The following is a 13,090-nucleotide window of genomic DNA, read 5'->3' as shown; positions in this document are numbered from 1 at the left end:
CTCTTCAAATACTTACTTTTCATTCTTCGCAATGGATTCATTGTGCATATTCTTATTCTCTGATGCATGTATGCAGGAGCTCCGCCAGGACCCGGGGCAAGGTCCCTGCGGATCTGCCTGATGGAAAATTTTGGGGCTTAGAAGCCAAACTGTGGCTAATGACCTTAGTGCCGTCCCTCAGCTATTAGCTCCTCCACCTCAGCTCACTGTCCTTGCAGGTCAAACACAGGAGCTGGCGCACAGGCGCACTTAGCATGCTGCCCTACACACTAACATGGGAATAGCCGGGGGTGATTTAGAGCAAGACTAAGAGAACGGGAGAGCTGACTGTAAGCAGAGCGCACACACACACACACACACACGCACGCACGCACTCACACTCACAACATGACATGCTGACACTCAGATGCATACATACCTGACAGCAGTTTAGTTCAGCGGTGGTCTATGAGAGCATTTGTGTTCTTCAAACCACCTCTACACACACACACACACAGTCCCTAATGCACCAAGGGTCTCTCCACTGCCTGTGCTCACAAAGTGTAAAGTGATTTCCAAAGAGGGTTTGTCACATTGGCTCTGTGTCTACACTCTCTGTCCCCGAATCCTCCTTCTCTTCCTCTTCCTCATCTCTCTCTCTCTCTCTCTCTCTCTCTCTCTCTCTATCTATATCTCTTTATCGCTCTCTCTCTTTCTTTCTTTCTTTCTTTCTCTCTTTCCCTTTCGCTCCCTTGTTCCTCCTTCCACCAGCTAGCAGAGACACATTAGATTGGAGTGTCATGATCCAGAATAGAACTTAAAGGAGCGAGGTGCCTTGCCGGCACATTTTGCCGAGGCCCCCTAATGAAAGATCAATCTGTGATCTGCCTCGTCTCTCCGGGACGTGCCAGAGCCCCCACCGCCCCTTTAATTGGCTCGTATCCGATCTATAACCATCAGAGGTGGAGGAGAGAGCTGAGGAATGGATGTGGGAGCGAAGAGAAGGAGGAGGAAAGGGAGGTTGAGAGAGAGAGATAGGAAGGATAGAGGGCAGGATGGTGAGCAAAGAAAGGGTGGTAGACTGATGGAGCAGACGAGGGAGAGAGAATCAAACAGAATGGCGAAGAAAAGAGAGGTGGATAAGTTTTAGCTAAAGATGGAGAGCAATGATAGATGGCACAGCATGCTATCCAGACCGTTTATTGTGTTTGAAGCACAAACAGTATTGATCCGAGCAAACTGAACAGTCTTTTTTTCATTGAAGAATATCCAACATTCTTTTGTGAATATCCCACAGTTTCCTAACTTTCAAATCTAAAGCCAGCCACTTGAAAACAATGCCTTACATAAAGTGCATTTAACATAAAGAGAGAATGAATGAATGAATGAATGAATGAAATTTTTATTATTGTGTCATGCATACAATTGTATGCCCAGCCCGCATGGGCTTACAAGACACCATAAATTCAAACAAGCCAGGACCAGAGTACAGCGTATACACTATCACACAACAAAGAAAGAAAATAAAGAGACAAAAGCATCTTTCACCTTCAGATTTTCAGACCATCCCTGAGTAGGACAGAACTCCTAGATCACTGACAAAAGCTTACTATGTGTTACTGAGAAATCTAAATAAATTTAATTAAACAGTCTATCTTGCCTTCTTTTCCAGGCTTTTGAGATGAAGTTAGCAATCTTAAACACATCAAAATTAAACAGCCATTCCAGTTTTTGCTCATCTGCCCACCAGAATATTTCAGGGTTTTGTTCATGGAACAGCAACTCTCTTAGGTCAGCATAATTTGTACAGTACAGAAGAAAATGGGATTCACTTTCCACTTCACCCAAATCACACAGCTCACACAGAATTGACCAACCTCAATGGCCAGAGGAAGAATACCAGCTCTCAACTGTGCAACCAAAGATCTTTGGCTTCTAGATAAACGAGATGTAACATATAATTCAGGGCCAAAATTCTGTTTGATATGCACATATGTCCTTAATTTTGGCTTTGACTGAACATTTTCAAACCATTTTTCTTCAAATTTCCGTGAGAGCTTATTTTTAATGGAATTAACATTACAGCACAGATTATTTCTGTACATATACAACATATCCATCTCCTCAAAAATTGAGTGAAGCTCTTTTGCCCATGGAGAACTGTGTGATTTGCTCCACATAAATACTTTCTTATTTATTCTGCCCTCTGCCATTTTGATTAGACGGTTCCACAGTCGGATCATTTCACATTTTCGTTGTACAGACCCTGGTACCCAGCCCATATCTCCCTGAATTGCTGGAATCGGAGCAAATCTATGGACCCCCAGAAAACATCGTATAGCTCTATTCTGTATAGAGTCTATAGTTTTAGATTCTTTTAAGCCCCACACCCCTGCAGCATAATTCAGTATGGGGGAGACACATGCATCATAAAGTTGGGTATATGTAGAATAACCAAGGTCATTACATACTTTCAGTTTGTTAATAACTGAGCCCAAAGCTCTCCCAGCAGATTCAACCAGGGACCCAATTCCAGCCTCATAAGTCATAAATTCATCAAGAAGGAAACCCAAATATTTATATGCACTAACATATTCTAAAGCAACTGAGCCAAAATTAATTCTTTGTGTACGTCTTTCCATACCCTTCTTTCTGAAATGCATTATTTGTGTTTTGCTCTTATTTATAGCTAATCTCCACTTACAACATCACAAACTAACCACATTTAACATATTCTGTAGGTCAGACTCAGACTCTGCCAGTAAAATTATATAATCCGTGTATAATAAAATACCCAACTTAGTATCATCCAAGCATATGCCTAAATTAACTTCCTTAATCTGTAGAGCTAAATCATTCACAAATAATGCAAAAAGGGTTGGAGAAAGTATATCACCTTGTTTTACTCCAAAAGGTGTGTCAAACCAGTCAGTAAACATATCATTGATCTCAACACAAGCAACTGGGCAGCTATACAAGGTCTGGATTGCTTTATAGAATCTACCATCCACCCCCACTTCCATAAGTTTAAAGGCAAGCAAGTCTCTGTTAACCCAGTCAAACGCCTTTTGAAAATCAACAAAACATGTAAAAGTTGGTTTGCCTTTAGCGATTCTAGTTCTAATAATAGTTCATACTGAATGTATATGATCAATACAGGCTCGTTTCTTTCTAAATCCATTCTGCTCATCGACCAGAAACTGCCCCATTTCTAAATATTGTGTGAGCCTGTTGTTCAGTATATTAGAATACAATTTGTAAGCTGTACTAAGGAGGCTGATGCCCCTATAATTAAGGGGTATTCTGGGGTCATTTTTTGGTGACTTTGGAACAGGTTTAATGATGGATTTATACCATACTGACGGGATTATACCATGTTCAAAGCATGTCTTGAAAAGATAAAAGAGGACCTCTAAGAGATGTGGAGATTTTAAAGCTTCATTTGGGATGCCTTCTATTCCAGATGACTTATTCAGTTTTGCTTTGTCTATAGCCATTTTAACTTCTTCTATAGTAATGTCGTGGTTCAGAGATGTATTTAGGTTATATCCTGGTATATTCATAGCCCTCTCGAAGGCGAGAGATACATTGTAGAGTGATAATTATGTCTTTTATTCCCTTGCGATTTCTGAACTTCCTTTGTGAAATCCTTGGAGGTTTTGATATTCTTTTTTCTCTTAATCCACTTCAAGCAGGGTAATCAGAAAAAAGATAAATAGCGAATTGATCCTTTCAAGGCACCCGTAACCATCTTGGTTCCCGTAAACCACTGAACAAAGTAGAGAAGAGAAGAATGGGATACAGCTTGATATCATAAAGCTGATATAATAAAGCTTGATATTGTAAACACTTTTGTGGTGTCACTTATTTGCACATAGCGATGCCTTTGCCATGCTGTTTCCTGTGGGGATTGAAATCCTAAGTGACATTTTAATGAGGGAGTTAACTGATTGGAAATCTAAATCCTCAATCAGTATCATTGCCTAACCATCTTTTACCCTCCAAAGCATGTTTTATGTTGGGAAGGTGGTAGTAGATACTAGCCAATGCTGCTTTCCCAATCCTGCATTGTGTCTCTTTCTCACATATTCCTCTTCATAGTGTTCTCTCTCTTTCATCCTCAACCCGTCAGCCTCATTTTTTATTTACCTACCCATATATTTTGCACATTCTTCCTATATTCTGCTCATCCAATCCCAGCCCATCCCTCTTCTCACATTCTGTTCTTCCATTTATTTATCTTCCTTTCCCTTACCTCTTTTTCCTCATCTTCCTCCCTTTAAATATCGATCATCTCCTCATTCTGATCATCTCTTTCTTCTCTCAGATCCAGGTGATCAGCTTTGTCACAGAGCAGAACTGGGACTCGCTCGAGGTGTTTGACGGAGGGGACAACACTGACACCATGCTGGGCAGCTTCTCAGGTATCGCTGTGTGTGTGTGTGTGTGTGTGTGTGTGTGTGTGTGTGCGCGTGCGTGTGTGTGTGTGTGTTTAATCGATTTTTCTGTTTATTAGCACCTCAACCCTTGACATCAAGCAGCTTTTAAAAATCACTTATCTGTAGCTGCCAAAAGCATAGTGGAGGTGACTTAATTGCCTTATCAATTACCTAAGAGCAGGCTATGACAGGTAATGCGTATTTGTAAAACTATAATTAACAAAAGCTTCATTTGGCACAGGTATCTGGCTTTGCAACAATGCTAAGTGGAGCTACAAGTATGTAAAGGCAGGCGGCATAGTCAAGGGAGAAATTCAATCTGTCTGAGTTCCCCGCGGCAAAATCTTGGTGCATTTTTAAAAAGGTTAGCCTTCTCTGCGTGGAGATGAAGTGAAGCATTTGTTTACAGTATCTGTGTTTCTCCCCTCATAGTGAGGACACAGCAACAGAGAATTCTCATTGTGTTTGTGCTTGGAACCGGACCAAAAGTAAATGTTAGATGTGCCCCGAAGTAAAGAGATGGGAAATGCCAGGCGCGCACATTTGTGTTATTAACATTTAACAACCAATTGGAGGAGGTATCTGTAAATCATGTGATAGTGTTTGCAACAAGGAGTTTCCTGATATTTTTTTGGAAGTATTTTGTTTTACCAGCTGGGTTCCTCCTACCCACAACCTTTAGAAACAGTTGCCTCTGCTCTTTTACCCTCATAGGAAGCAAGTACATAGGTTACAGTATTTTGCATCTGTTCAACCTAATATCCTAATACACCTACACACATTGATTCATGCATGTACCTTTTGTGCATGTGCACACACAAGCACACACGCACACACTTTGTAAAAAGAACAAGTTTCTTCGGCTATTTGCCAGCAGCTCATACAGTTAGATAATTATGCTCTACCTATGCTGGAGATAGCGTTGCTAAACTCCACTATTAATCTTCTCCCCAAGGCACCACAGTCCCAGCTCTCCTCAACAGCACCTCCAACCAACTCTACCTCCACTTCTTCTCTGATATCAGCGTGTCTGCTGCTGGATTCAGACTGGAGTACAAAAGTAAGTGTAACACAGTCCATACCATGTACCAACTCTCTGAAGATCGCTGCCAGAGTCTGATATCTTTATTAAATAGTGTTTTAGTCAAATTTTGCATAGACATGTCATCTTTTTAACCTTGTTGCTTATTTTTCTTTATCATGCTTACATTGCTGTCTTTTATTTCCTCTCCCCTCCTCTTTTCTTTTCATCCGTTCTTCATTCTCTCAGCGGTGTCACTGACCAACTGTCCAGAGCCCGTGGTTCCCATGAACGGCATCAAGGTTGGGGAGCGTCTTCAGATGAACAACGTGGTGTCTTTCCAGTGTGAACCCGGATATACTCTGCAGGTAACGCCCTCCCTGGCTTCACATATGGTTCAGTCCCCGCACCCAAGCCCTCCAACATCTACTCCCGGGTCACGGTTCGCCCCTCAGGCCATGGTGTAGCACTGCAGGTTAAATGGAAACTGTATAGGCTCGCTTACTTTTTCTCCAAAACCTTTATCGTCTTCCTTTGTCAATCCATCTCCACCACTCCGTGTCCCTGTCAGCTTTCCTTTTCTTCAGTCGTCTCCTTGAGCGATGATCACGTTTCACAGCAGTTGACAAATCAAAATGTGACACCAGCCGGGGTAGACTGGATGAACTAGCATGTTTCCAGACATTTCATCTACAGTTCTTTGTTCATTTTGATGTTTCCCAAGGCAGATTGAAACATGACACAATCGCTTTTCTGTTTATATCTTAATTGTGACCTTGCAAGTTGACTGACAACTGACAACTGGATGGATGACTCAATGAGTAGCTAAATTTGAGGCTGTTGAGTAAATTGATAATAGAATAGAATAGAATTTTGAGCATTCAGAAAACCTATAGCGCACATTAGTTCAGGTAATGCAGTCTCATATATAATCTCATCTTTCATTTCATTACTTTGTTAACCCTTGCCTCTAGCGTAACCTGAAAGAAACCTTAAATGCTGGGTCAGGCTAGCATACGTGATTAGTTTCCAGAATTCATGATCATTTACTGACCAAAGTCAAAATACCCACATTACTGAGGTAGGAAGTTTATGAAGGTTGCCCTTTGTGGCATTTAATGTGTCATCTGTCAGTTTTTGCCTTCAAAATTTAAATACAGTAATACAGTAGTTTACCTGTATGCCACTTCATGAACTGCGCTGGGCTCTTTTCATCATGAGGGTGCATTTTCCTTTTTTATTTTGCTCATATTATCGAAGGAAATAATCATATGAAAATGTAAACCAGGTTTTAAACTGCTCCAAATGATGTTCTAAGTGCTCAGAGGAGTGACACTTCCAATGTGTGATCAGGAATTTCAAATGGTCAAGTGAGAACACTGAGTATCAATTCATGTTTTATTGCACCTGACATTTGAGTGCTTTGCACCAAAGGACGGGCATGAACAAAGTAATGCTGCAATCCACGAAACTGTCAAGTATATACAAATCTATTGTTATACCTTAGTTGAAAATTTTTTGCTTTGAATTAGATAAGGAAAATAGGAAATGAAAAGTGCAGAATCATCCCACCAGCTCACAGGCATTTGACGTCATCATTACCCGTTGCAGTAGCAATACTCGATCAATGGGACTAGTGAAGGAGCATATTTTCACAGTTGAGATGACTTCACTCTCAGACAAGATGTCCTGGTGTTTGCTTTGAACTCCAATCTCCTACGGCTCAGTACAGTGGCAGCTAGCATTCCTCCGACTCCGGATATCCATGCATTTCCAGAAAGGTCAACTGAGTCAGTCCAATCATATGTCCTGACATCACAGATCTATTTTTTTAATTTGTGCGCAGAATTAGCCTGCGAGGGCTGGAGGGCTTTAAAAAAAAAAAAAAAAAAAATGCTTGTTTTAGCAGCACACCGATCAATCTGCGGTTCCTTGTAATCCCCCCCTCTCTGCTTTGCTCTCTGTATGATCATTTGATATGCTTGTGATGCTGCCGCTCTATTGTTCTCTGTCACTTCAGATGGATTTAGCATTAGAGCACAGCAGAGAGAGAAGCCATGTGGAGATAGATAGCAGGTTCAAAGAGTTGGAGCGACAGATGAGTGACAATGGGGAGAGCAAATGAATTGATTGCCTGTTCTTTTCTCTTTTTTTCTTGCACTTTTGTCTTTGTGTGTGTGTGTGTGTGTGTGTGTGTGTGTGTGTGTGTGTGTGTGTGTGTGTGTGTGTGTGCGCGCACACCCTGCAGGGGAACTCGCACATCTCCTGTATGCCAGGAACCGTCAGACGATGGAACTACCCGCCTCCTCTCTGCATAGGTAAAAAAAAGACCGTTCTCCCCCCTCCCTCTTTTCCTCCCTCTCCTTCCCTTTCCCCCTCCCTCCTCCCTTTTCCTCTCTACTTTCTGCCTCTTTTTTTCTTTGGGGATCCTTCGCCTTGCCACCCACGCCCAAGGTAACAGGCCTGCTGCGGTGACAGCTGATTATGCCACACATTATACAAACCGTCTCAGGCCAAGGTCCCAGTGGAAAGGCTTACGGTGCTCGCCGCCCCCCTCATCCTCCAGCCTTTGAATTCAAGCAGCATTTGATTACCATATAACCACATAGGTGACAACGACACATTTTCACCGCTCTGAAAGGGTTTCACACACACACGCACACACTTAATATGCGAGGCGTATCCAAGCTCTTGAATCCGTCAGAGAATGAAGAAACCTGTGGATGTAAACAAAGCGGCGAAGGTTACGCTTCGCCAGAGAGAAGGCAACGGCGCGTGTTTCTGTGTTTTTGCGTGGGTTTGTGTGTGTGTGTGTGTGTGTGTGCATGACTGCATCTTTGAGCCAGTACACCTTTTAATATGGATTCAGTATCTCTACGCTCAGCTTTCAAGGCCACACAGTGCATGAAACCGCATTAGGCGCCTTCTTCTCCATCGCGCGCCTTGAGTCTCCCTCCCCAAGACTCTGTGAGAGCGCCTTGACAAACGGGTTGCACTTATTGGAACGACCTACTATTGCCTAATTAGTTCCATCTCAGACCGTGATTGGTTGAAGTCGAGGGGAGATTCATCGCGTTTACAGGCATCAGCAGTTTCCTGATTACCCCAGGCTTTTTCTGCTGGCACAGGATAACATTTAACCCCTCGCTTATTCCTTATAGAAACACAATGGTACAGCACCCTGATTTTCTCTTTGTAGTTTCTCCCTCCTTTGACTTATGTAGGGTGTTTGTCCCATTTATTTCTTAATCTTCTTCCCTGTGTTTGCTTTTTTTTTTCTTCTCAGCACCTCTGTCTTTCTTTTTTTTCCCTTGACTCAGCTAATTCTTTTACTCTTAGTTTCAGCGTCCTTTCATCCTTTTTTTTAATTTCGACATCTGGATCTCCCTCTCTCTTTTCATCTTTCTCGATCCCTTCATCTCTTTTACTCAGTATTTCCATACATTTTATTTTTCCTTTTTTTCTATCTCTTTTGAGTCTTAGTCCTGGATTTCAGTCAGGGAAACATTTAAATCCATCAGTGGTTAAAGATGAAAGGAGAGGGAGAAAGAGGAGAAGGTGGCAGACTGAGATATATGCCTCGCCACCTTGATATAGCAAGTGGAGAGCAAAGTGCTCCAGAGTCCTTTGATAGTTGTAAGAGGTAAATTGACCTATTTTTTCTGGCTCCTGGTCTGTCAATTTAAACTAAGACTATGCATTTCTTCGGTTACAATTTACTTGAATAGTGGGTGATAACTAGGTTTAGACAATATTGGCCTTTTATTAAATAAGATATCGGCCAATCAGAGCTGTCCGCCTCTCCCTGACCACAGCTAGTGAAAATTTTTTTTTTTTTTTTTTTTATTGCTATTTTTATTTCAAATGTGTGGAAAGAGAAATCATTCTGGTGTGTGTGTCTGGTGGGAGTGTTTTACTCAGCAGCTTCAGGGATTGCAGTGTCAGTCTGCAATAAAACTTGCCTCACCCTACCTCTAAGTGCTGCTAACCCACCGAAAAAAAAAAGTGTCATATGGGGGTCTTAATTCTGTTTCAGAGGCTTTTGATTCTGTCAAGTAGACCTGTAGACCAGTATCTGCAGCTTCATTCGAAAAATATTGGTGTCGGTAATGGCCTTCAAAAACCCAGATTAGTCTAACCTATGTTATAACACACTCTTTTTCATGATTTTTTTTTCTTCTCCCTTTCCCTCTCCAATTAAACGAAGAGCTGTATTTAACTATGTTTGTAAAGCTGCCTCCTGGAGCAATATTAACTTTATTTGGATGAAGCGCCCCTCTGTTTTTGGATGCTCATGGTACGCTCCGTCTGCCCCTCTGCTAGCTCAATGTGGTGGAATCCGGGAGGAGATGGAGGGCATGATCCTCAGCCCTGGTTTCCCTGGCAACTACCCTAGCAACAGTGACTGCACCTGGAGAATCTACCTGCCGGTTGGTTACGGTAAGTGTCATGAGAGACTCTTGCAAAATGCTGCTCATTGGCAGTTTGACACTAAAGGATCTCTAATTGTACAACTTGAAAGGCTAGATGGCAAAGTAACAGCATGTGTTGTTGTAGTCTGCTCTTATTCTGCTTCACACTCATACGGTTACACTCATTCTCACCTGAGAGCTGCCCAGTACAACTGTTTCATCTATGGCTATTGAGTAGCTCCAGAGGTTAAGTGCATTGCTCAAATGCACCTCAGCATTAGCTGTTGAGGAAGAAGAGCATTTCTCATTCACCGCCACTTTCTTGTAAAGGCCATCAAATAATACACCTCAGGGTCAAATATCTAAAAGATGTGACGTTATTTCTTCTCTTCCCAGGAGCCCACCTTCAGTTCCTCAACTTCTCCACCGAGGCCAACCATGACTTCCTGGAGATTCGCAACGGCCCCCTGGATACCAGCACTGTGATTGGCCGATTCAGTGGCCAAGATGTCCCCTCCTCCCTGCTCACCACCTCCCATGAGACCACAGTTTATTTTCATAGCGACCATTCGCAGAACAAGCCGGGCTTCAGGTTTGAGTACCAGGGTAAGAGACCAAGCAGGGGAAGTGTAAGAAAGGGTGCACCTCGCTCCTCGAAAGATGGGAGCAGTAAATCAGCATATTAAAGAACTTCTGGAAGCATGGGAATAACCTTGGGCTCGGACCAGCCAAACTGTAAGGATAATATATATATACTGTACGTATATATATGTATATCTAATCAGTTCTGTGGGTTTTTTTCTTCTGCAAAACTTGATCCAACCTTGTAGTACTCAGTGGAGTATGACTGGAGCTTTCTGGCCACTTCAAGCTATATTTGTTGTCTGCTGTCGCTGAAATGTGGCTTTTCAGTAAGCAAAGTGATTACATTTGGTTCAGCAGAGGGGCATTGGATGTAATTATAATGAGCAAAGCTATTTCCCTGAATTGACACAATCAAAGTAAGAATGAAGGTTATAGGGATGAATCATGACTCGCCAAAGCAGAATGATAAATCATCATCCCTGGGACCGTTCCTTTTATCGTCTGCGAGTTCATTTATGAACTATTAGTGTCACTTCACTGTGGGTTGGCCCCTGTATGCATGTAAACCCATAACATTACTGAATTACCCATAGAACTCCATGTATCAAACTAATCAACCTGCAGAGCCAGTAAATTCCCAAGATCTATAAATCTCTGTATATAACAAGAGTTGATCACTTAAAATATTTCTCCACCATGTGCCAATGAAAGGCTTCACTGCATAAACGCATGGCTGCAAGGCATATACTCCCCCTGTCTACTAATGCAACAGGCACAGAAAGTTTGTGTTTTGTGATTCAACAAACAAGCCGGCAAATCGAAAGGTAGCGTTGTGCATTTACATAATTATGTGTACATTAGCATATAAATCAAGCATTATATTTGGAAATGCCCCCCTTTTGCAGTGTTTGCATGACTTATCTCCTACAAAGGGAAGCTATGATCCATAGAAATCAATTTCTTTAGTCATATTTATATCCCGGCTCTTCAAGGCTCACTGCGTGCTCAGCTTTTGTATCCAGTGGGGAAAAAAAAGTGGGGGAATAATTTACCCACACTACTTCTGATGACTGCATCAAACTCCTCCAGCACGAGTCAAACCCGCCCCTGGCAAGTTTTTTTTTTCCTTTTTTTCTTTTTTTCTTTTTTTGCTGCGAAAACTTCTCTCCGAGAACATCTCAGCAGCTGAAAGGGAAAGAGAAGGTGGGAGAAAGGAGGAGGAGTGAGTGGGAGGATGAGTAGGAGGAGAGCCAGCGAAGGATAGAGAAGGGGGATGAGGAAAAAGGACAGAGAGAGAAATCAAAAAGAAAGAGAATATCAGAGACGAAAATAGAGAGGGAAGGAAGCCGCGGTTTCTAGCTGCAGTGGAGGATTCACACATCCACACAAATTAGCGCTAGCCATGCCGCGGAGTTGGTTGTCTCCAGCAGCGATGAGGAAACTGAGAGCGGCAGGTGGCTCGTCCGTACCTGCCGCAGTGTTCACTGAACCAGAATGCATTTAGAGACAGTCGCTTCCCTGATCTACTTTGATGTCATCTTTGTTGTCATCAAACACAGGCCTCTTGGTGTGATGGCCAGTTCATACATCTGTTTGTGCACCGACCCCTGTTTTAAGGCTGTGTTCTGCAATGTGTTTGGCTGATGCAACTCACATTTCTAAACCATAATCTGAACTATTTTACAGTCAAAAGTACATGCAGTAATTGTTAAAAAAAAAAAAAGGACTATGCTCTGCAATGTGTTTGGGTGATGTAACTCACATTTCTAAACCATAATTGGAACTATTTTACAGTCAAGAGTAGATACAGTAAAAAAATGTTTGGAACAAAATTATCTAGCTTTGATTTCACAGATTTCATTTGGTTGATGTATTTGTTTTTCTCTCTCCCTCAGCCTATGAGCTGCAGGAGTGCCCAGACCCGGAGCCTTTCCGCTACGGAGTGGTGGTGGGGGCCGGCTTCAACGTGGGCCAGTCCATCTCCTTCGAGTGTCTCCCGGGGTATCAGCTAATGGGACATTCCATCCTCACCTGTGAGCATGGCACCACCCGCAACTGGGACCACCCTTTCCCTCGCTGCGAAGGTACGAGATAGGAGTTGTTGATTTTGTTTCTTATCTCTGTCCAATTAATTTGCACACGTAACACATTTTATCCCAAAGATAAAGAAGCGTTCTTCTCCTTACTGCCTCGTGCACCCAGAGACAAAAGAAAGAACGTAAAATCACTTCCTGTTTAGAATTTACTGAGCTGTTACATCATTACTGCGAAATGCCAGCTGTGGAGGTAGTGATTAACTATTATGAATAATGCAAATTAAACTGAATCATCATTCCCCATTAATGAAGCAAAGTGCTCTTCAATGAAAATCAATACTGTGCCAAGGAGAAATGGAGAAAAAAGAAAAAAAAAGAAGAGGGGATAAACTGAAAAGAAATGTAATAGGTGTTCTTTCCCGTGCCTCGTCCTTGACCCAGATTCTCACGCTCCAGCTGTCGATTATTCAATAAGGTAGGCAAAATTACAGCGCGGGGTGACGGCCGTGACACTGTGGACACTGAATGGGTGAGCAGGAAGATAGATGGGAGGAGAGAGAGAGAGAGAGAGAGAGAAGGAGAGAGAGAAAGAGAGAACAGGAGATAGAGGGGATTACT

The 13,090-nt window shown here is 42.4% G+C and overlaps 1 protein-coding gene across 1 annotated transcript in view; it reads left to right on the top strand.

The window, feature by feature from the left end:
* The window catches only part of csmd2 (CUB and Sushi multiple domains 2), a gene marked incomplete at its 5' end in the record, with an annotated part of 223,670 nt that overhangs the window by 163,600 nt on the left and 46,980 nt on the right, over positions 1–13,090 (top strand). The window contains 7 exons of the mRNA XM_071515056.1: positions 4,307–4,403; positions 5,374–5,478; positions 5,689–5,807; positions 7,688–7,757; positions 9,763–9,879; positions 10,248–10,457; positions 12,332–12,520. Coding sequence (XP_071371157.1) covers positions 4,307–4,403; positions 5,374–5,478; positions 5,689–5,807; positions 7,688–7,757; positions 9,763–9,879; positions 10,248–10,457; positions 12,332–12,520 — 907 coding nt within the window. The remainder of the gene's footprint in view (positions 1–4,306; positions 4,404–5,373; positions 5,479–5,688; positions 5,808–7,687; positions 7,758–9,762; positions 9,880–10,247; positions 10,458–12,331; positions 12,521–13,090) is intronic.

The sequence above is a fragment of the Centroberyx affinis genome, unplaced genomic scaffold (genome assembly GCF_046629955.1).
Source record: "Centroberyx affinis isolate AG114_WGS23_722 - 3 ecotype Tasmania unplaced genomic scaffold, CSIRO-AGI_Caff_v1 ptg000299l_1, whole genome shotgun sequence".
Classification (NCBI taxonomy): domain Eukaryota; kingdom Metazoa; phylum Chordata; class Actinopteri; order Beryciformes; family Berycidae; genus Centroberyx; species Centroberyx affinis.
The sequence above is the reverse complement of the archived record's forward strand: the minus strand, read 5'-3'. Positions and strand labels throughout refer to the sequence as shown.